Source organism: Corythoichthys intestinalis, chromosome 4 (assembly GCF_030265065.1).
Source record: "Corythoichthys intestinalis isolate RoL2023-P3 chromosome 4, ASM3026506v1, whole genome shotgun sequence".
NCBI lineage: Eukaryota > Metazoa > Chordata > Actinopteri > Syngnathiformes > Syngnathidae > Corythoichthys > Corythoichthys intestinalis.
The window spans coordinates 58,660,495-58,684,682 of NC_080398.1; the positions used below are offsets into that span (position 1 = coordinate 58,660,495).

A 24,188-nucleotide genomic window follows, 5' to 3' on the forward strand; every position below is an offset into this window, starting at 1 on the left:
GCACCACATCATCTGCAAAAAGCAGAGATGCAATGCTGAGTTCAACAAACCGGACCCACTAAACGCTTCGGCTGCGCCTAGAAATTCTGTCCAATAAAATTGTGAACAGAATCGGTGACAAAGGGCAACCCTGGCAGAGTCCAACCCTCATTGGGAACAAATTCGACTTACTGCCGGCAATGCAGACCAAACTCTGACATTGGTCGTACGGGGGACCGAACTGCCCTTATCATGGGGCTTGGTACCCCGTACTCCTGAAGCACCCCCCATAGGATTCTCCATGGGACACGGTTGAACGCCTTCTCCAAATTAACAAAACACATGTAGGCCAGTTAGGAGAACTCCCATGCATCCTGGTACCCCGTACTCCTGAAGCACCCCCCATAGGATTCCCCATGGGACACGGTTGAACGCCTTCTCCAAATCTACAAAACAGATGTAGGCCAGTTAGGAGAACTCCCATGCATCCTCGAGGACCCTGCCAAGGGTCCACGGCCGGGACGAAAACCACACTGCTCCTCCGGAATCCAAGATTCAACTTCCCGACGGACCCTCTTCTCCAGCACCCCTGAATGGACCTGTCTGCCAATTGTAGATGTGTGTCATGGTCATTTAATTTTTTTTTTTTTTTTTTTACAAATAACTTAAACCCTAGACAAGTTTTTCGGTCATGAAAAAAATATTAGCTATTATGATTATAGTATTATTATTTTAAGTTTAATACTCATTGTTGTATTTTTTTCATTATTATTATAATGTTAATATAAAATAAGTAAAAGTTTTTTTTTTCTTTTTTTTTTAAAATAGTATTTAATTGCATTACTATTTAATTAAATGCAATTGATGGCAATAGAAATCCAATTCATTTAATCTGGGAAACTTTGAAAGCCCATGTTTCAGTGACGTTAACGGCGCTAGTAGTTCAGTCCATTTTGAATAGGAGGGGTGAATTCGATGGACATCTAGTGTCATCAATGGCAGCTAATGAGTTAGACAAGTGCCCTGTAAGGGTTAAAAATCATAATTCGTACATGAAAGGTTTAATGCACGTTATCCCGATCTTGGTCCATGCAGTACTCCCTTGCAAAGTGTATTTTGTGTAATCCTTCAAACTGTATAAATCCTACTCTTTTACAATTCCCTTAGTAGTAAAAATATACATATTTGCAAACTTTTTACCAATATTCTTTTAAAAGGAAATCTTTGTATCATGCATGTAACTTTACACCAGTGGAATATTTGAAATTCTTCCATTTCTGCAGGCTTATCATAAAATGTCATCGAAATCACCTGCATTCACAGTCTGCTTAAAATTAATGGCACGCAAACCATTATGTTTCCACCTTTTTATTCATGTAAGCAATCAGCGAACCTTAAGATTTAGTAATTGGTTGATCTTCATTTGACAGCAATAACCTCAGGCAAAATTACCTCCAGTTGCACCTCAGACGTGCACATTGAAAGTAAAACCATTTCTTTTTAGGCCAACGCTGCAGTTGAGCAAGATTCTTGACATATCTGGTGAGAATAGCTCTCTTACAGTGACGCAATAGCATCTCAATGGCGACAAGGACAAAACTTAATTCACAAATTTGTATCATGTTGAGAAAGGTCTCAAAAGTCAAGTAATGTTACAATTTCTGAGAGAAAGGGATTAAACAACTAGTCAGCAGGACAAGATGAGGGAGGACATGATTAAGCATTGATTCCTGGGATGTCTGTATGCACACAAAAACAAAAACAACAAGCTCCGCCCCCCATCCCTTAATTACGGTTGCCAAGCCGATTAACTTTGTGACTCCAGGCAATTGAAGGCAGACATATACTGGAGAGTTTCAAGATATTTATTTTGGAACAATACCAGTTTGAGATCCTCCAGAATGAGGAAAAAGGCTTTACAATATCCAGCGGGGGTTTATATTGAAAGTATAGTAAGATTTCGAGGCAAAAGCATACGGGTTCAAGCAAAAGCAAAGGTTTGGGATAATACGGTGTCCTTTCACACAATGTTACATGAAAAATAAAAACAAAAAAATTTAAGGACCTTATCAGGACACTACGTTTAGTTAAAGTGCCTGTCACACAAAAGCATGTTTGTTTCATATTACACGCAATATTTTATGCTCCTGAGTGAAATGGACCGCTTGGATGTGTGTGGAAGCGATCGATATATTTATTCCATTCTTTGAATCCCGTGCTACAAAAATGACAGACGTCCGACCACGGTCTTATATTTATGAAGAAGCTGAATCTGACGTCAGTGGACCAATCATCTCGACAATACATCCATTAATATCATATGCAGAAGGACGAGGAAAAGACTTAGCAGAGCCGCTCAGTTCGGGTTAGCATGTTTCCTAGCTCTTACGCCTCCTGTTTACCTCCATCTCCGAAGCTGGGCAGGGAAATGACAAAAGCTGGAATAACTCCGTTGGCATAAAATACCATTCGGGAGAGGAAGAAGTCAGCAGTTTTGACCACTATGCAGTAATTTAGCCCTGTCGTTTTTAATATTTCAATTTCCAGTTAGCGCAATACTGTTTTTGTCAAGACCATACAATTTATTTAGCAATTGGGGTAAAAAATACCTAGATAAAAATAATATCCTGTAAAAAGATTGGAGTAGAGAGATAAAAACAATGATGTCATTTTGCGGCTCTCTGTCGCACTTTCCTCATCCTAAAGCTTCCCTTTGTGCTGAATTCTAAATCAGCTGAAATCGTTATTCTGCCGACGTCACCACTCAGGTGGAGACGCTAGAGCGCTATCATGACAGGTGGGGGCTAAACGGCAAATTAAGAGACTAATTCCTCGTCATTTGCGCTTTGCCAAATTGTTAAATTTAGACGAATCGTCTCAAAATATGATTTTAATTCACATAATAGTGCTGTTTAAGATTTTTTTATGGTGTCACAGGCACTTTAAATAAAGGAAGCATGACCTTAATTTTATCGCAATCATAAACAGACTAACTTTAACTAATGAAGCAGCTGTACACTACTTAGATGTTATAGCGATACGGTAACTACAACTTTGGTATCCAGTTTTATGAATGTTTTTGCCTCTACTAAAGTAGGGTGGCCATATTTTGATTTCCAAAAATAGGACACTCGAGATACTTAAATTTTACTCCAAGTTCACTCAAAGATGCCTTATCACTTTAATATATTTACTGATATACCCGTGGGGTACCTCATGTCTAATGTCTGAGCAGACACACAACCTCCCTGAGCACACCGCGGACCACTGTGAGCAACATCATATGTGTACGCTGTGGCCACACACCAGTATCACGCCTGTTCAAAACCTTGAATCATAGCAAGTTACATGGCTTATTAAAAGAATGAAATTACAGCAGCAATTTTCATATAGTTGACTTTTAATATAATTGATTTGGCCCACTTGAAATGAAGACAAAAATCTCATTGTTCATGAGATGTTTGTAGGTTATATGTGATAGTCCTTCTTTAACCATACAAGGAGTCCTGTTTTGGCCTGGGTAAAGTCCAGTTGTGGCATGGGTGAGTTAATAATGAAAAACCACAATGGGAGTATATCAAACTCCCATATTGAAACTGTTTAAAGAATAAGGACACTCAAAATTCCTATTGTCCGTGTCTAAGCAGCTATACAGGACAGGTTGAAAAAAAAAAAAAATCTCACTCTGTTTCACCGCTTCTTTTTCTATTTGCACATACAGTATTCTGACAGCCATTCCATCTTAAAAGAACGGCATTTCTTTCTTACTTTGGCTTGATGAGTGTAGTATCGCTGCCAAATCTTTTCGCCATGATAAGGGATTAGCATTTGCGTGTCTTAATTCCGCTGCACTGTTGTTAGCTAGCTAACTTGCACAGCGCATATGGGTAGGGCACATATGCACAACACTGTCAATGTTATGATTGGCTGCGTAGCATAAGTGAAGTGAACTGTTATTATTTGCGAGACACCTGCTGCTCATTGAGTTATGTTGCAAAATGGTACAGAAAACAATTTTGTCAGTCTAATTAACTAGTTTACAGTGGGGCAAATAAATATTTAGTCAACCACTAATTGTGCAAGTTCTCCCACTTGAAAATATTAGAGAGGCCTGTAATTGTCAACATGGGTAAACCTCAACCATGAGAGACAGAATGTGGAAAAGAAACCCCAGAAAATCACATTCTTTGATTTTTAAACAATTTATTTGCAAATCATGGTTGAAAATAAGTATTTGGTCAATACCAAAAGTTCATTGCAATTCTTTGTTATGTACCCTTTGTTGGCAATAACGGAGGCCAAACATTTTCTGTAACTCTTCACAAGCTTTTCACACACTGCTGGTATTTTGGCCCATTCCTCCATGCAGATCTCCTCTAGAGCAGTGATGTTTTGGGGCTGTCGTTGGGCAACACGGACTTTCAACTCCCTCCACAGATTTTCTATGGGGTTGAGATCTGGAGACTGGGTAGGCCACTCCAGGACCTTGAAATGCTTCTTACGAAGCAGCTCCTTTGTTGCCCTGGCTGTGTGTTTGGGATCAGTGTCAATGCTGAAAGACTCAGCCACGTCTCATCTTCAATGCCTTTGCTGATGGAAGGAGATTTTCACTCATAATCTCTTGATGGATGGCCCCATTCATTCTTTCCTTTTCACAGATCAGTCGTCCTGGTCCCTTTGCAGAAAAACAGCCCCAAAGCAATGATGTTTCCACCCCCATGCTTCACAGTGGGTATGGTGCAATTCAGTATTCTTTTTTTCTCCAAACAAGAGAACCTGTGTTTCTACCAAAAAGTTCTGTTTTGGTTTCATCTGACCATAACACATTCTCCCAGTCCTCTTCTGGATCGTCCAAATGCTCTCTAGCGAAGCGCACACGGGCCTGGACGTGTACTGGCTTCAGCAGGGGGACATGTCTGGCAGTGCAGGATTTGAGTCCCTGGCGGCGCATTGTGTTACTGATAGTAGCCTTTGTTACTGTGGTCCCAGCTCTCTGTAGATCATTCACTAGGTCCCCCCGTGTGGTTCTGGGATTTTTGATCACCGTTCTTGTTATCATTTCTACGCTACGGGGTGAGATCTTGCATGGAGCCCCAGATCGAGGGAGATTATCAGTGGTCTTGTATGTCTTCCATTTTCTAATAATTGCTCCCACAGTTGATTTCTTTACACCAAGCGTTTTACCTATTGCAGATTCAGTCTTCCCAGCTTGGTGCAGTTCACAATTTTGTCTCTGGTGACCTTCGACAGCTCTTTGGTCTTGGTCATTGTGGAGTTTGGAGTGTGACTGACTGAGGTTGTGGACAGGTGTCTTTTATACAGATAATGAGTTAAAACAGGTGCCATTAATACAGGTAACGAGTGGAGCCTTGTTAGACCACGTTAGAAGAAGTTAGACCTCTTTGACAGCCAGAAATCTTGCTTGTTTGTAGGTGACCAAATACTTATTTTCCACTCTAATTTGGAAATAAATAATTAAAAAAAAAAAAAAAAATCCACATACTGCACAACTTGCACAATTGGTGGTTGACTAAATATTTATTTGCCCCACTGTAAATCAGTTCTAAAATTAGACATTAATTAACACTGTAACGCTTGCAAAATGGTACAGAAAACAATTTTGTTGGTCTAATTATATAGATTATATCAGTTCTAAAGGTACATATCAATTAAGACTGTAGCGCTTGCCAAAATTGGCAGCGGAATGTTGCTTCAGTAAATCAGCACAGGTGTCTAGCTCACTTTCACTATTTAGTTTTCTCTGTACCCACCCAGGTCATGCACATCACAACTATATACAATCCTGGTTTAGTAACCCACCAAGGGGAGCGTCGCGTTGCCGTATTGAACGCACCAATAGGAGTGTCAAGCTGACTGTGGTGCCAACAATAGTCCTAGTGACGCTACAATACGTCTGTTGAATATGATTCTGTTAGAGGCATAGATTATATGTGCACTGAGTATGTGCAAGCAGTGCGTGATTATGCATGCGCGCAGTTTAGAGGGAACATTGCTAATGTCCGATTTAGATATTCCGTAGGCGTATCGCTTCATTATTTTGGACGTCCGCATCTTGTTTATCCTTTTCGTCTTCTTTCATAAAGTTTTATGGCAGTTGGTGATCTCAAAACCACCAAATCAATTAACTAGACAACGGGACAGCCAAGAGTTTTTCGGATCATGCCATACCTGTCAAGTTGCACGATTTCGGCGTAATTTATACAAGTGAGCACTGATTTTTAAATGTGTACGCCGTACGTTCAAAATCTGTACGTTTTTCGTGCATTACGGTTTTTTTCTCTCTGTTCGGAGTTTGTCACCGTTGCGGCAACGAGAAAATGCGTCACTATGCGTTACTATGTTGGTTGAATGACGCGAGAAAAGTCAGTGACACGGAGCGAGAAGAGCGGGAATGGGAAGGAGGAAAGAGTGATGTGACGCTGTTGCAAACGCAATGCTAGGCTAGGTAGCTCCAAAATTTCCTGACTGTAGCTGACAGCCTACAATCTACGGCCACTTGATGCTAAACTAGATATCATGTGCATATAGAACTAGATGCGAAATGACAGACTTGGCGGCGTTAGTAAACAGCCGCCATCTTAAAGCAGTAGACTTCTCAGAAAGACTCTGTTGTAGTGAACCTTCCTGCCGAACCTAAGTAACTTTTTATCTAAAATACTCGTAAATTAAATCAGCAAAATCCTGATTTGAATCTATCTTTAAATGATGAAACAGTTTTAAAACTTTCACATGTCGAAAGTAGACAGAAGGGAACTAAAGCAAAAACGGAAGCAATTCTAACAACTTTAACGGTGATTCACAACATTAAATGACTTCCAAACATAGCAAATGCTTTTTTTTTTGTTTTGAAAAATGAAAAAAAAAAAACATGAAAGGTAACACCAGTTACTTTGCCAAGTAACTAATTACTCTTACATTCAGGTAACTGAGTTACTAACTCAATTACGTTTTGGCAGAAGTCATTTGTAACTGTAACTAATTGCTTTTTTTAAAGTAAGATTAACAACACTGGTCATAAAGATGAAGTCCGCAGAATGAAAAGAGACGAAAGCGGAGATTTCACTCTGCCAATTTGTTGCCGAACCCAATTTGCCAGCAACTATTGCTGATCACTTCTCAGAATTAGCAAAAGAAATGTTCCCACACTCAAAGATTGCATAAGTAAGTTAATTTTATCAATTGACCTTTTTTATTTATAATTGGACACACTAACGAACTACCTTCAAGTGCTACATTCAATTATTACAAAAGTCACAGTTAGTGGAGACTGGGTAGGCCACTCCAGGACCTTGAAATGCTTCTTACGAAGCCACTCCTTTGTTGCCCTGGCTGTGTGTTTGGGATCAGTGTCAATGCTGAAAGACCCAGCCACGTCTCATCTTCAATGCCCTTGCTGATGGAATGAGATTTCCACTCAAAATCTCTCGATGCATGGCCCCATTCATTCTTTCCTTTACACAGATCAGTCTCCCTGGTCCCTTTGCAGAAAAACAGCCCCAAAGCAATGATGTTTCCACCCCCATGCTTCACAGTGTGTATGGTGTTCTCCGGATGCAATTCAGTATTCTTTCTCCTCCAAACACAAGAACCTGCGTTTCTACCAAAAAGTTCTATTTTGGTTTCATCTGACCATAACACATTCTCCCAGTCCTCTTCTGGATCGTCCAAATGCTCTCTAGCGAAGCGCACACGGGCCTGGACGTTTACTGGCTTCAAAAATGGCTTTAAAAATCAAACAATGTGGTTTTCTGTTTTGTTTTTCCACATTCTGTCTCTCATGGTTGAGGTTTACCCATGTTGACAATTACAGGCCTCTCTAATCTTTTCAAGTAGTAGAACTTGCACAATTGGGGGTTGACTAAATACTTATTTGCCCCACTGTATATGTGACAATATTACCAATAAATTATCATTTATTATAATATCATAATATTATGATATTATTATAATATATATATATATATATATATATATATATATATATATATATATATATATATATATTATTATGATTATCATAATATCATTTTAAAAATTGAGTTTTATTTTTGTTTCATATTGCACGCTATATAAAACATTGTAAGATTAGTCACCAATTTGTAAGGGCATAATACGTCACTATTTGTAAGATTGCCAACGGCCTCGGGTTGACAGGTATGGATCATGCTCACTTGACAATGGTCTTTAGGACATATGATTGGTCGATGGCCTTTTAGGGTTAGGGTTTGCGAAAGGTCAACTGCTAGTATTTTATTCATTGTGAGCAGACTGATTATTATTGTCATTTAGATTAAGATCTGACTTACATTTTAAGCAGAATACTGTAGATTCTTACTTTGTCCAACCTGTTCATTTCCTGAAGACAGAAATGTACTTTGTGTCTGCAGATCAGTTATTCATCAACTGCTGTGATTCTAAGCGACAAGGAACGCTTTCCCAGCTTCTTAAGGACAGTTCCTAATGACGAGTATCAGACGGCTGCCATGGCCAGACTCATCGAACTCCATGGCTGGAACTGGGTGGGAATAGTCATCTCAGATGGTGATTATGGTCGCTCGGCGCTTGAGCACTTTGCAACTCAAGCATCTGAAAATGGAATCTGCATCGCATTCAAATGTATCCTTCCACACAGTGTTACGGGTGAGGATTTAGAGTTAGCTGTCACAAAGACTGCCAAAACCATCCTTCAAAATCCCAAGGTGCAAGCGATTGTGTCCTTTTCAAAGTCAGTCCACATGGCAGCCATTTACAAGGAATTGAGGAACGAGGTGCAAAGAAAAGGGCAAAGTGTAGAGTCTATGAGAAGAGTGTGGTTGGCCAGTGACAGCTGGTCCACCGCAGGCACTGTACAAGGAAACCTAAACCTGGAAGACATAGGGCAGGTTGTGGGTTTCAACTTCAGAACTGGAAACATGTCATCTTTCAACGGGTACCTGGATAGGCTGGAAGCGACTGGATACGACAGCACATGGAACAACACTTTTCTGGAAGAGCTGTATAGGCAGATAAATGAAAGCAACACTCAACCGGCATCTGAAGTTGTGAAGACCATCAAAGAACAAACAAACCCAGCCATTGTTTTAAGCGTTGAATTGGCCGTGACTGCCACTGCTCAAGCTATTGCCTCACTCTGCAAGAGCAGAGATTGTAAAACCCCCGGCGAACTGCAACCCTGGCAGGTATAGTAAATCAGTCAAATAATCAATCAATATTGCAAAACACACTTACAAAAACCTGCACATATACGCAGAGGTGGGTAGTAACTTGTTACATTTGCTCTGTTACATTTACTTGAGTAACTTTCTGAGAAAAATTTACTTCTAAGAGTAGTTTTACTAAGCCTTACATTTTACTTTTACTTGAGTAGATTTGTGAAGAAAAAAACGCTACTCTTACTCCACTACTTTGAGCAACACAAGAGTTTTTACATTATATTAGATGTATTATTTTTTTGCCAGCGATGCAAAGACTAGCTCTACCAATTTCACCAATGAGATGTCGCAAAAATGATCACATGACTCCATGACACCAATCTGACGCAAGCCTGCCATTCTATGATCAAGGCAGCCTGTTCAATCATGTGGTGTCTTTAAAGCACCGTAGAATATGAAGTATTTGACATAGAGCGCTGCTCACAACATGATTCGAAAGTGCGGATTTAAACCTCTCTCCCAGTTTTTATTTGGCACCGATTGACCACGGAAGACCGGAGATATGATTCTATTAATTTTGTAATAGGAGCTATGGAGGAACTATACAGTGATCCCTTGTTTTTCGCAATTAATGGGGACCAGAACCCGCCGCAATGAATGACAAACCGTGAAGTAGCGCCCCCCACCTCAAAAAAATGAATAAAAATTGTGTGCTTTAAAAAAAATATATGGCTGAAAACACAAAGAAGACTGAAAAAGAAGTTTCTGCTCTTGCACGCCTCTTTAAAATAAACTGCTGTATGTTAAGCCAAAACAACTGTTGTGTTTGAAGAACAATATGTCTATATGCTGCCATAGCAAATTCATGGTGCATTAAGCCCCCAAACTATTTTTAATTTGTCCGTTTTACCCTGGAAACCCCCTTTTACAGATGTCGCGCAACCGCTTTTGTTTCAACCCAGCCATAAATAGAAGTTAAGTAATTATATTTATTATTCGAAATGTCTATCGTTTTTAGCTTAGAATCATTAATTGATGTCTAATATCTACTTAAAAAAAAAAAACTTTATAAAATGATTCATTCGCTTCACTTTGAAGCAAATTAGGTCACAATGAAAAAAATTGAATCTGTAAATAGGCTACACATATCTACCTCATAACTATCGCTTAATTGTATTTTTTTTTGTGACTGTCACATTTCCCCCGATAATGTAAGATGATAAATAATTGATCTAAACAAAGAAAAAATCGAAACAAAACGTTTAAAAGGGTAAATATTTGAAAAAGAAAATCTCGACCATTCCTTGATGTGTGCGATTTCTGCATCGTGACCCTTGTTATATTACCATGTTTCACCCGTAAAATCCCCCAAAAATCCGGCTGTGGCCATTCACATCTGTGTCTTGACACTCGATGATACATGCTACATGGAGTTTTTGGATCGAAACAAGGTAAGTACACAATAATATCTCATTAAAATCATGGTGTCTTTAATTATGCTCTCTCATGCTCTCGCCTCCAGTTAGGGTTTAGGGTTTTCTAAATGCCCTCCTGTTCAAAATTTGTGTTCTCCTATAAAATTGAGATTTTAAGCTTTCCAATAATGGATCACACATGCATATAGGACAATTTTGAAATTTGGCCAAATTGGGTGTCTCGGAGCGGAACTTCGAGTCACCTGTGTGTTTTCCGCCAAATAGAATAAAGATGAAAAAAGTCATGACTCTTGTGTAGTGAAAAGTAGCAGAGAGAGTAGTGTTTCTTCCTCAAAAAGTAAAAAGCACGGCGTAGTAAAAGTACATTTTTCTTCAAAAGTTACTCAAATAAATGTAATGGAGTAAATGTAACGTGTTACTACCAGCCTCTGACAGCTCCAAACGTGAGGGCAGAAAAATAAAACAGACCACTAAAATGTTGGAGGAGAACTGCATTATCAATGAGGAAATAGAATTCCCAAAGATGTGACTTCACGTGAGTACAAAGTAAATAAGACATGCAGTGTTAAGTGAAAGTAATAACAAGCAGAGGAATGTTAAGAGCATATTAACGGATTAAAAGACTTGAAATACCTGAAAATATTCAAACTGATCGTAGAACAAGTCATGAAATGTATAAGCGGTGTCTTGATGGTTAAGAAAAACATATCAGCAGGTGTTTAGTCTCTATTTCCCGGTAATCAAAATTTAAACCTGTTTTGAATAAGCACGTTGTCAAGTTAGAAACAGAAGGAATTTGATGCTCTTACTTGATAACATAGTGTATAGAGCTGTGATTCATAGCAAAAATACTTTCGTTTTGATTTTCTCGTGTGATCGTGTGACATCAGTCAACAACAAAAAGTATTACGCTAATGTTAGTCAACTGGAAGTTTTCTTGTAAAATGTCAAACCTGAAAATTACATTAGAGATAACACAAAATGTTGTTCAAACAAGACTTCATAATGATATTGATGGTGCACGTTGCCAATTAATAGAGGGCCTGCATTGTTTGGTTTTTGAGTGGAATCAGAAAGAGCTTTTTTCGTTGAAAATTCTTGTGAATAAATGCTTAAAACCCTGAATTCTCAATTCTTGGTTAAAAGCAAAAAAAAAAAAAAAACGTGCAGTGAGCATTTATTTTACGTAAATATGTCGAAGTATGATGCTAGTCTGTCAGTCAATGTGGCGGCCATCATATGTACACAGAGCATTTCCGGTGAAAATCCTTATGAATACATGTTTAAATCCCTGAATTCTTTATAGATATGGATGTAAAACAGTCTCAATTCTTGGTTAAAAGCACAAAAAAAATGTGGAGTTAGCATTTATATTATGTAAATATTGCGAACGATGAGGCTAGTCAGTAAGGAAATTAGCGGCCGCCATATGTAAACAAAGAGCTTTTTCCGTTGAAAATTCTTGTGAATAAATGCTTACATCCGTGAATTCTTTATAGATATGGATGTAAAACGGTCTCGATTCTTGGTTAAAAGCAAAAAAAACGTGGAGTTAGCATTTATTTTACGTAAATATGTCGAAGTACGATGCTAGTCTGTCAGTCAATGTGGCGGCCGCCATATGTAAACTGAGCATTTCTGGTGGAAAATTCTTGTTATAAATACTTAAATTCCTGAATTCCTTATAGATATGGATGTAAAACAGTCTTGATTCTTGGTTGAAAATTAAAAAAATACGTGCAGTTAGCATTTATTTTACGTAAATATGTCGAAGTACGATGCTAGTCTGTCAGTCAACGTGGCCCTCGCCATATGTAAACAGAGCTTTTCCGGTGGAAATCCTTATGAATAAATGCTTAAATCCCTGAATTCTTTTTAGATATGGGCGTAAAATAGTCTCAATTCTTGGTTAAAAGCAAAAAAAAAATAAATAAATAACGTGCAGTTAGCATTTTTTTAACGTAAATATGTCGAATGTGCTGCTAGTTAAGTCACTGTGGCGGCCCACTTAGTACAACAATGAGCCTTTTCCGCTGAAAATTCTTGTGAATAAATGCTTAAATCCCTGAATTCTTTTTAGATATGGGCGTAAAATAGTCTCGGTTCTTTGTTAAAAGCATGAAGAATGTGCAGTTAGCATTTATTATAGGTAAATATTGCGAACTGTTATGCTAGTCTGTCAGCCAATGTGGCAGGCCCCCAAATGTAAACAGAGGTTTTCCGGTGAATATTGTTGTTCTTGTTCTATATTTTACGCAAATATTGCAAAGTATAATGCCAATGCTGTAGCGGCTAATTTCTCCCGTTTGATATCACTCCTGAGACAATCCTTCCTGTTTGTACTGTTTTTCAACCTAAATCGAGCATTGGATCCCTGCATGTGTAGACTAACTGCGACCGACTGCGAATAACTGAAGCGGACTGTCAATACAATTATGAAGTCTATAGTTCAGACCAAAAGCAATTAAAGAATAAAGAAGCAGTTATCCATTTCTCTCCAACAAAAGACAGAAATCTGAAATTCAAATTCGAGTCGAACAAGATGAACAGTTTATCAAATGTTTTTGAATAATTTTCTCTGCAGGTATTGGAAGCTCTTCGGCAGCATCACTTTGACTTCCAAGGCGAGAGATACACCTTTGACCACCGGGGAGACATCAACGAAGGTTACGATATCGCAGTGTGGCGGTCAATTGATGGGAAAATTGATGTTCATGACATCGTGGCTGAATACCACCCGACAAGCAACAGCTTCACTCAAACAAACGGCGACTTTATCGTTCGTTTTCCAGACTTGCAGGTGCGACCTCATCTCATAAATCACAATTAACAGTATAACTTTGTAAACAAAAACATACAGTGCATGCATACTGAATATATTGGAGTCCAGTAAATACAGTGGTATGAAAAAGTATCTGAACCTTTTGGAATTTCTCACATTTCTGCATAAAATCATCATCAAATGTCATCTGATCTTTGTCAAAATCACACAGATGTAAAAACAGTGTCAGCTTTAATTAAAACCACTCAAACATTTATAGGTTTTCATATTTAAATGATGATAGCATGCAAACAATGACAGAAGGGAGAAAATTAGTAGTTGAACCATCTGCCTAAAGAGAGTGAAAAATCAATTCAAACCAATTTTTACAAAACAATTTATGTCAGGTGTGTGCCCAATAACTGATGAGTGGTTTAAAGCTGCCTTGCCCATTATAAAACACACACCTGGTAAGAAATGTCTTGATGAGAAGCATTTTCTGATGTGCATCATGGCTCAGTCAAAAGAGCTGTCTGAAGACCTGCGATCAAGGATTGATTGTTGATTTGTATAAAGCTAGGTAAGGATACAAAACCATCTCTAAACGTCTGGATGTTCATCAATCGACAGTCAGAGAAGTTGTCTACAAATGCAGAGTTTGGCACTGTTGACCGTCCACCAAAGGTGGCCCCAAGAGTTCAGCGCAGAATACGCAGAGAGTTAAAAAAAAGAACCCTAGAGTGTCTGCTAAAGACTTACAGAAACCACTGGCACGGTCCAATATCACTGTGCACACATCAATTACAGATAAAACTATGGCCAAGAATGTTGTTCATGGGACTTCACGGAGGAAGCCACTGCTATAAAAAAAAAAAAAAAAATTTTTTTTTTTTAAAGAAAGCATTGTTGCTCATTTAATAACGCAAAAAGCCACTTGGACACTCCACAGAAGTTTTGGTAAAATATTTTGTGGACTGACGAAACCAATGTTGCATTGTTTGGCAGTAACACACAATGCCATGTGTGGAGGAAAAATGGAACAGCTCACCAACATCAACACCTCATCCCCACCATGAAGCTTGGTGGAGGGAGCATCATGATTTGGGGCTGTTTTGCTGCCACAGGGCCTCTAAACTTACAATCATTAATGGAAGAAGGAAAAGTTTTTTAGGATGATTTGCAAGAAACCCTCTGGCCGTCTGTCAGACAGTTGAAGCTAAAAAGAGGATAGATGCTGCAATAACACAATGATCTAAAACACAGAAGTAAATCAACTTCAGAATGGTTTGAGAAGAACAAAATACACGTACCGGAGGGCCAGGTCAAAGTCCAGACTTGAACTCCATTGAGATACTGTGGCATGACGTAAAGACAGCGAATTATGCCAGACATCCCTGGAATCTGACTGAACTACAACAGTTTTGTAGAGAAAAATGGGCCAAGATTAGTCCTGATCGATGTGCCAGACTGATCTGCAGCTATGGGAAGTGGTTGAAGTTAAGGAGGGGCACAAAATATTAAATGTGATGGTTCACTCACTTATTTTCCCCCTTCCGTCATTGTTTGCATACCATCCTCGTTAAAATATGAAAACCTATAAATGTTTGGATGGTTTTAGTTAAAACAGACATTGTTTTTTTCATCTGTGTGAAAAATTACAAAAGGTTCAGATACTTTTTCATACCACTGTACTAGCCAGCTCATTGTAATATTGAAGCTTAACTATAAAAAGCAAGTAGGTGCTTATTCGGTTTCTCCTTGTTTTTTTCAATCATACAGCACATCATCTCTAAATGCTCCAATAGCTGCATGCCTGGGGAGTTCAAGAAAACATCTGAAGGTCAACACACATGTTGTTATGAGTGCATCAACTGCACTGAAAATTACTACTCCAATGACACAGGCAAGTCAGTTAGCCTTAGATGTCAAGGAACGATGCCACACTTTCCGTCGCCACACCTCAACATTGATTAAAACTCATCATGCACAAGCAGCTGTTTCGTAAATATTACCTTGGTTTGATTCCAAGTAAAAGCACCAGTGGGACTTTTATGAAACCTTGCAGACTTTCATTAGAGGGAACAGCTATTCAAAGTGGATACTTAAGTCCTTTATTCCCTTATAGGGAAAGTACGACAGAAAATTAAGGCCAAACAAAATAAGAAAAATAATAGGACTGTCAGAATAAAGTCACATTTTTTCACAATATAACGACTTTAATTTTGTAACATTACATTACGTAACTCTTTCTCATAGATTACGATTTTTTTTCTTGTAAAATCACGAAGAGTTTCTAATAATAGAATTTTTTTTTCGTAATAGCACAATTTTAATTTTGTAATGTTACGATTTATTTTCTCATAACTTTACGATTTCTTTCTCATAACATTACTACTTTTTTTTTTTTACAATATTAGGACTTAAATCTCGTAAAATCACGACTTTTTTTGTGAGAATGACAATTTTTTTTCTACATAACGTTACGATTTTTTTTTCTCGGAATATTATGGCATTTTTCTCATTAATTAAATTTTTTTTCTCATAATATTATGACATTTATCTCGTAATATTATGACTTATTTTCTCGTAATTCAACGACTTTTTTCTTATAACATTATAATAATCATAATTTCGTCATATTACTTTTTTCCGGTAAATTACGATTTTTTCTTTTCGTAACTTTTCTTTTCTAATGGAATTTTTTTCTCGTAAGAGTATAATTTGAAGTTTGTAATATCACGATTTATTTTCTCATGAGACTTTATTCTCATAACATTACTTTTTTATCCACAATATTACAACTTAAATCTCGTAATATTACGACTTTTGTCACGAGAATGACAATTTTTTTCTACATAACTTTACGATCTTTTTCTCAGAATATTATGGCATGTTTTCATAAATTACGATTTTTTTCTTGGGATATTACGACATTACTCTCGTAATATTCTCGTATTTTTATTTTATTTTTTCAGTTTGACCAGTAATAAGCAAGGAACTATTTTTGGTCATTAAATAAATTTAATATTACAACTTAATAGTGACAAGACCTAACAAGGTGAGGATGTAGGCATACCAACTACACTTACAAAAAGCAAATGTCACGCATTGGGTACATATGCCAGAAACCATGTAGCGTTTTTGTCTCGTCAGACGAAAACTGGCAATCGTCCCGTTGTGTTACAGTCATCCGAGACTTGTTTGTAGTCACTGTTATGTCACCATCATTAAAAAAAAAAATAATGTTCGTCATTAACGAAAACAACACTAATTTCAACGATTAAGAGGACACCTTTTCACCAATCTGATGTTTTACGAGTGTAATGGATGGTGAATTGTTGGCTGGAATGACAAGTTGCACCTACGACATCCCTTTTTGTCCTATTCATTGTCCTCTTTATTGTTTCAGATATGGACCAATGTATGCGCTGCGATAAAAAAACAGAGTGGTCTCCACAGGGAAGTTCTACGTGCTTTCCCAAAACACTCATCTACTTCAAGTGGCAGGATCGCTTTGCCATAGTCCTCCTGACGTTGTCTGCTCTGGGTATCCTGCTGGTTCTGATGGTGTCGGCGCTATTTTTTCATTATCGAGAGACTCCTGTAGTGAAGGCCGCCGGAGGACCCCTCAGCCAGGTCATGCTGTTCTCGTTGGTTTTCAGTTTCATCAGCGCCGTGCTGTTTGTCGGGCAGCCCAACTCGCTCCAGTGTAAAGCACGCCAAGTGCTCTTTGGCATCAGCTTTACGGTGTGCGTGTCCTGCATCCTTGTCAAATCCATTAAGATCCTTCTGGCGTTCCAGTTGAATATTGACATGCAAGGTGCTCTCCAGAAAGTCTACCACTCCTACCTGATAGTCCTCGCGTGTGTCGCGTTGCAGGTTATCATTTGCATTGCCTGGCTGGTCTTGAAAAGCCCTTATAAATACCTCATTACGTTGCCCAAAACTCTCCTGGAGGACTGTCACGAAGGCTCCTATGTGGGTTTTGGTGTGATGCTGGGCTATATAGCACTCTTAGCTTTCATTTGCTTCATCTGCGCCTTCTTAGGACGTAAACTGCCACAACGGTACAACGATGCGAAATTCATTACTTTTAGCATGCTGCTTTACCTTACCTCCTGGCTGATCTTTATCCCCATCTACATCACAACATCTGGAGTGTATCTTCCCGCCGTGGAAATGGCGATCATTCTCATCTCCAACTATGGTATCGTATGCTGTCATTTTCTCCCCAAGTGCTACATTATCTTATTTAAAAAAGCTCAAAACACCATCAGTGCTTTCAGGAAAAAGCTGTATGAGTATAATGTAAAGAGTACAGGTTCCATTTGTGTGAGCGGAAGTTCAATATCAGAGAAAAATGTCAGCAGCCATTCCCCAACCTCCTCGCCCGAAGATGACTTTGTCAAACCCTCCTTGGAGAAACTCTACAGTAACAGAGACAGTTTCAAAGTTTCGTATAGAGGAAAAAACAACTGCTTAGATCGATTCAGTCCCCACAGAAGAAGTATGAGCATGTAGGCTGAAGACGCTCATTACGCTATCTGTTCGCTAATGCTAATTTGAGTGGGAACAGTCGTTTGCCCGATTAACAGATGAATGAAATTCCAAGGCCCAGTAAGTTTAAAAACAACAAAAGATGGGTCATCAAGGATTCATTGTATGTGTCTCACACTGAAGGAAGTTAACGTTGATTGGCATTTGGGAATGTGGAGATGCTAACTATGTATTGTGCTCTCGACCAGGTTACAATTGTCAATGGATCCTGTTGGCACAAAGTAATCGGATTAACTCACTGGCACAACTTCAAAACAAACAAACATGGTAATAAAGCAGACCATGATACCCTCTTAGTTAGCTTTGTCTTACAACAACAATAAAGACCAATGGAAAAATGGTTGGCCTACTAAGCATTTTGTTTCTGATGAGTTCACAGGTAAAGGGCAGCTCTTCCGTAAAGTAATGGGAATAACCTGTTTGCTTAATTCAACCACCTCCAGCTTTTTAATTAAGTGTTACCAAATAGAACAGTATAAAGCCAGCATGGCATACTGCGCCAATACCACCCCCGATTTGAATATTTCCAGTAAACATGGGTGGCTTTTGGCTTTTCTAATGTTCAAAGATTAGTGGTTCAATTAATTAAAAACTAGGAAGTGGTCTCACCTGCTTTACATAAAGCTTACATACAGTGGCATGAAAAAGTATCTGAACCTTTTGGAATTTCTCACATTTCTGCATAAAATCACTATCTGATTTTTATCAAAATCACACAGATGAAAAAACTGTAAGCTTTAACTAAAACCACCCAAATATTTATAGGTTTTCATATTTTAATGAGGATAGTATGCAAACAATGACAGAAGGAGGAAAAATAAAGTAAGTGAACCATCACATTTAATATTTTGTGCCCCCCCCCCCCAACCAGACGCTTCCTGAAGCTGCAGATGAGTCTGGCACATCAAGTAGGACTAAGCTTGCCCCATTCTTCCCTACAAAACTGCCGTTGGTACTTTTCTTTGGGTGGGCAGAGTGTGTCCATGGGTGGGCACTGCCCCCCTCCCCTGCCCCCCCCCCCCCCCCGACAAATTCCAAATACACTATGTAGCGCCCCCTAGCAATCATTCCTTGTCCCGCCGACGCTTTGAGCCCTACTTTGACCCCCTCAGAATGCTTCAAAACTCACCAAACTCAACAGCCAGGTGAACACTGGTGAAAACTTTAATAAAATGTGAAAAAAACAAAAAAATGCATAAATGTGTGTGGCACTCCCTGGGAACAAAACCAACATTTCATTTCATTTTTTAAGGTGAAAGAGGAGGTAACAACACAAAGGTTAAAACTTAGAACACATCAGTACTATACCCGGTGCCTAGACTGCCGTTAGTACTACATCTAGTTTTCTTTGGGTGGGCAGAGCATGTCTGAGGGTGGGCACTGCCCCCCGCTTATTAACATATGAAAACCTACAAATGTTTGAGTGGTTTTAGTCAAAGCAGACACTTGTGTTTTCATCTGTGTGATTTTGACAAAGATTAAATCTCATTTGATGGTGATTTTAGGAAGAAATATGAGAAACCCAAAAGGTTCAGATACTTTTTCATACCACTGTACAATATAAAACCCATCATTTAGGTGATTTTTGGGTTTTTATTTCTAACACATTATTTACAATTTCTTAATGACTAATTATTTTCACAATTGAGGCCCATGCAGGATGTGGGTGTCTATTAATATGCACTACAGGGAGTCCTCGGTTGACGCTGTCCTCGACCAACTACGTTTCGATTTTACTTTGCCTGGCTTGTTTGTGTTTGCGCGCCGTATCTTTGCTTTTTTCACATTATGGCCGCAAAGGAGAAAGCAGAGTCTTCTAGCCGGGTCCAAAAGAAAAACAGTTACCATGGAAACAAAGCTTAACATCATAAAACCAATGGCACAACACGTCACTTTTGCACATTTATATTCATGACGTTAGCAATTGTTGCTAGGCGGGTCAAGCTCGCGTTTGTCCCAATGCTAAACGCATGTAAATAGTGTACAAACTAGATGTTTACTTACCAAACACACCAATCACCAATCACATGTTTACTTTACCAATTCTGTCCGAAAATGATGTCCCTTGTGCCAAATTCACTGGTAAAGATATTCAATTCAAGAGATGTCTTGAGTGTCGAGGGCTGAAAAAGACCGGAAAAAGAGCCGACCTGATCCAAAGGTAGCTTTTATATTGACATTCTTTTCTTGTGTGCATTCCCTTACGCCACTGACAGTGACATTCTCCTCCTTCAACAATCCATCCTTTAAAATTTTATTTACATCAACACAAAACTTCAGCAACATTAGGTGGAGCCTGTAAAGCAGACATCTCTAAAGGTTCAAGTCTGTACTACAAAAAGTATTAATTTCACTGGCACTCAAAAAATGTGCTCCAAATGAGTTCAGTTGGTGTTGGTTCTGATCTTGGTGACGCATCTGTAGATCATTGAGTGGACAGGAAATTCTCGACATCCGAATCGTTCTTTGAATTGCAATTGAGCAGCGTGGATAGACTTCAGCCAGAAATTTGCCTCAACTATAAATGTCTTTTTCTCAGCAGTCCATCACATCTCGAAGGTCAAATTTGGTAGAGTCTCAGAACATTAATTCTTCTAGGTTTATACGAAAAATAAAATAAAAAAAGATTCATTTTTTGTATCATCAAGTATTTTAACATGCTTTAACGATGAAATCCGCTAAAACTCGGGTTACGTCGCCAGCGTAGGAACGGAACTCGTTTGTAACTCGAGTACTCCCTGTTTTTGTTGTTGATTTTAATATGTGTTGTTGGTCTGTGTTGAATGCCATTTTGGGTAATTATGCATTGGTTCATTCAATAGCACAAGACTGGTACAGGGTAATATATATAGTATTGGTTCAAAGTAACTTATGCAAAACAGTTGTCCTCACTTATCCACGTGGGAAATGTACAACAGCAGTATTGGGCAAAATACAGTGCTGCTCGAAAGTTTGTGAACCCCACAGCGATGGTCAGATTTTTTGTAAAAAAAACTAAAATAACCTTATTAAATGTTAAGTTATACCCAAATCCACAATACTGACATTCCAAATAATGGACTGAAACAAAAGAAATAGTTATATTGTCATTCTTTATTTAACAAAAGTGGTTGATTTAAGAAAAACTCAGATATCATGTGTGCAAAAGTATGTGAACCCCTTCAGTTAATAGGATATTGCGCCTCCTTTTGCAGAGATTACCTCAACCAAACGGTTTCTGTAGTGACTAATCAGCCTCTCACATCTACTTTGGGGGATTTTTGCCCATTCTTCCTTGCAGAACGCAGTCAGTTGAGAGAGGTTTGATGGGCGTCTGGCATGAACTGCTCGCTTCAGGTCCCGCCACAGCATTTCAATGGGATTTAGGTCAGGACTTTGACTGGGCCAGTCCAGAACACGAATCTTCTTCTTTTTCAGCCATTCCTTGGTTGTATTGCTGGAATGCTTTGGATCATTATCATGTTGCATGATCCACCTTCTGCCAAGCTTTAACTTCAAAACAGATGGCGTCAGGTTATGTTCTAGGATTTGACAATATTCCTCAGAATTCATGATTCCCTGGACTATGTGGAGTTGTCCAGGTCCTGAGGATGAAAAGCAAGCCCAGATCTTGACATTCCCACCTCCATGCTTCACTGTTGGGAGAAGGTTCTTTTGGTGGTATGCAGTGTTGACTTTTCGCCAGACATGGCGGTTTTGGTTGTGACCAAACAGTTCAATTTTGCACCTACATCAGTTGATGAAAACTCTTTTTAATTTAGTCTCGACAACACAACTGTTAAAAAAACAAAAAAAAAAAAACTACTGAATTGATTGATTAGGAAATCAGGTTGAAATAATAGAAAATTCCTAAATGTTGAGGGGGTTCACAAACTTTTGAGCAGCACTGTATTTGTAGCACTTTTTTGTCCATTTTGTTGAGTGACTAACAGAATGAATGTTACATCTTCACTTGTTAAAACATGTAAACGGAGTGCTTAAATTCCTTGTCTGTGGTGAAATAAAGAAGAAAAAAAGATCAAAATATTTGTGCTCATTTGTGTGTTTGAGAGCATCCATTAAGGTAATTTCTATTAGATTAACAAGTATGAATGTCTGGCATGCCATGTTTGAATGTGAGCTTACTTACTGCCAAGCGGTTTAATCTTTTTATCGACGTTAAACCATCATGCTTCCTTGATGGTTTGCAGATAGAAATAAAAAGTTTTTTTTTTTTAACTAGGTCATTGAGAAATTCTCACACATTGGAGATCAGATTATAAACAATGCATTTTGGTTGATACTGGCGAGTAACGTAAATTGCCTCAGGTGCGGCATTTCATCAAGTTTCACGCACAGCCGAAAAGCCCCGACTGCAAACTTGTCAATCTGGTTGTGTGACAAACACACAGCAGATGAAGGAGAAAGAGAGAGACAGAATTTTTTTTGAATTCCCTATAGAGTATGATTCCAAAAACATTCCATCAAAGTACATTCCGTCCATGTCAATTGACTGGCTAGTGGGGATTAGCACAATCAACAGAATTGTGTGTGTGTGTGTGTTTGGGGTGGTGGTGGTGGTGGGGGGGGGGGGGGGGGGGGTGACATCAAAATTGGACTCTTTCTTATAATACAGGGGTCTCAAACCTACAACTCTAGGGCCAATAGCGACGGTATTTTGCAGCCCCCGTTTGACATCCAATTAGTATTAGGCTAGGTTCATACTGCAGGTCTTAAGGCATGAATACATTTTTTTCATGTTTTTCCAACTCCAGTGATTAAGTTGACGTCTGAACGCATGAAAGTCGCATAAAAGTGGACCATTTCAAATCCGATCTAGGTCACTTTGTATGTGGTTAAAAATCCGATCTGGGCCACAATTTTCCAGAATGTGGCTGCGTTCTGAACTGTCAAGTCCCCCAAATCAGAATTCTTGCACCAATTACATCAGCAAAGAGGATGAGAGACAGGCCGCTATGGTAGCGATGAAGCTGTGCATCAACGTTAGCTCCTAGCTTGAACGCGGTTGGCTTGACAACAGTCATAAAAAAATTAAATGAGGGTGCGGGGTGGGGGGAGAAGCCAGAGAATGCTCGGTTTTCTTCGTCAAAGCTGACCGAGTGGAATCACAGACAAAGAGCTTTTTCCGTTGAAAATTCTTGTGAATAAATGCTTAAATCCCTGAATTCTTTATAGATATGGACATTAAAAGAGTCTTGATTCTTGGTTAAAAGCAAAAAAAAACGTGCAGGTAGCATTTATTTTACGTAAATTTTGCAAACTCTGAGGCTAGTCAATAAGGAAGTTACGGCCACCATATGGAAACAAAGAGCTTTTTTCCGTTGAAAATTCTTGTGAATAAATGCTTAAATCCCTGAATTCTTTATAGATAAGGACGTAAAACAGTCGCTATTCTTGGTTAAAAGCAAAAAAAAAAAAAAAACGTACAGGTAGCATTTATTTTGCGTAAATATTGCGAACTATGAGGCTAGTCAGTAAGGAAATTAGCTGCCGCCACATGTAAACAAAAACCTTTTTCCGTTAAAAATTATTGTGAATAAATGCTTAAATCTGAATTCTTTATAAATACTGACATAAAACAGTCTCGATTCTTGGTTAAAAGCAAAAAACCATGCAGGTCGCATTTATTTTACGTAAATATTGCGACGTATAATGCCAATGCTGTAGCGGCTAATTTCTCCCATTGATTTTTTTTCACAACATTTCAAAATGCATGCATGGCACGAAAAACATAATAATTACCTTGAATCCTCGAACAAATCACTCCTGAGACAATCCTTCCTGTTTGTATGTAGTACAGCTTTCGTACTTTTTTCAACCTAAATCCGGCATTAGATCGCTCCACCTTGGATTGACGTTGAGCCAGCATGTGTAGTCGTTTCTTTTGATGCCCCGACTGCATCTCGGACTAGTGTGGTGGGAAACACAGACAACAATTTTCATACACTGACCACAGTCAAAGTGTCATTTTAGACTAGGTTTTGGACTGGTTTTCCTCCAATTTACATGCTTTATTCCGTTTATTTCAACTGCTAGTCCTCTATCTAATGAAAGGAGAAACTGGTTTGCTCAGTGGAAGGTTGACTAGCACTTGGTATGTAGAGGTATAACAGATCCACAGGCAGCAAGGACTATGAGGATAATGAAGAAAAAAAAGTTAATTTTCCATCCATCCATCCATCCATCCATCCATCCATCCATCCATCCATCCATCCATCCATCCATCCATCCATCCATCCATCCATCCATCCATCCATCCATTCATCCATCCATCCATCCATC

The 24,188-nt window shown here is 38.7% G+C and overlaps 1 protein-coding gene across 1 annotated transcript in view; it reads left to right on the top strand.

The window, feature by feature from the left end:
- Positions 1-18,527, top strand: part of gprc6a (G protein-coupled receptor, class C, group 6, member A) — a 28,185-nt gene extending 9,658 nt beyond the window's left edge. The window contains exons 3-6 of the mRNA XM_057835334.1: positions 8,388-9,179; positions 13,173-13,388; positions 15,129-15,252; positions 16,759-18,527. Coding sequence (XP_057691317.1) covers positions 8,388-9,179; positions 13,173-13,388; positions 15,129-15,252; positions 16,759-17,870 — 2,244 coding nt within the window. The 3' untranslated portion in view covers positions 17,871-18,527. The remainder of the gene's footprint in view (positions 1-8,387; positions 9,180-13,172; positions 13,389-15,128; positions 15,253-16,758) is intronic.
- The last annotated feature ends 5,661 nt before the right edge of the window (positions 18,528-24,188 follow it).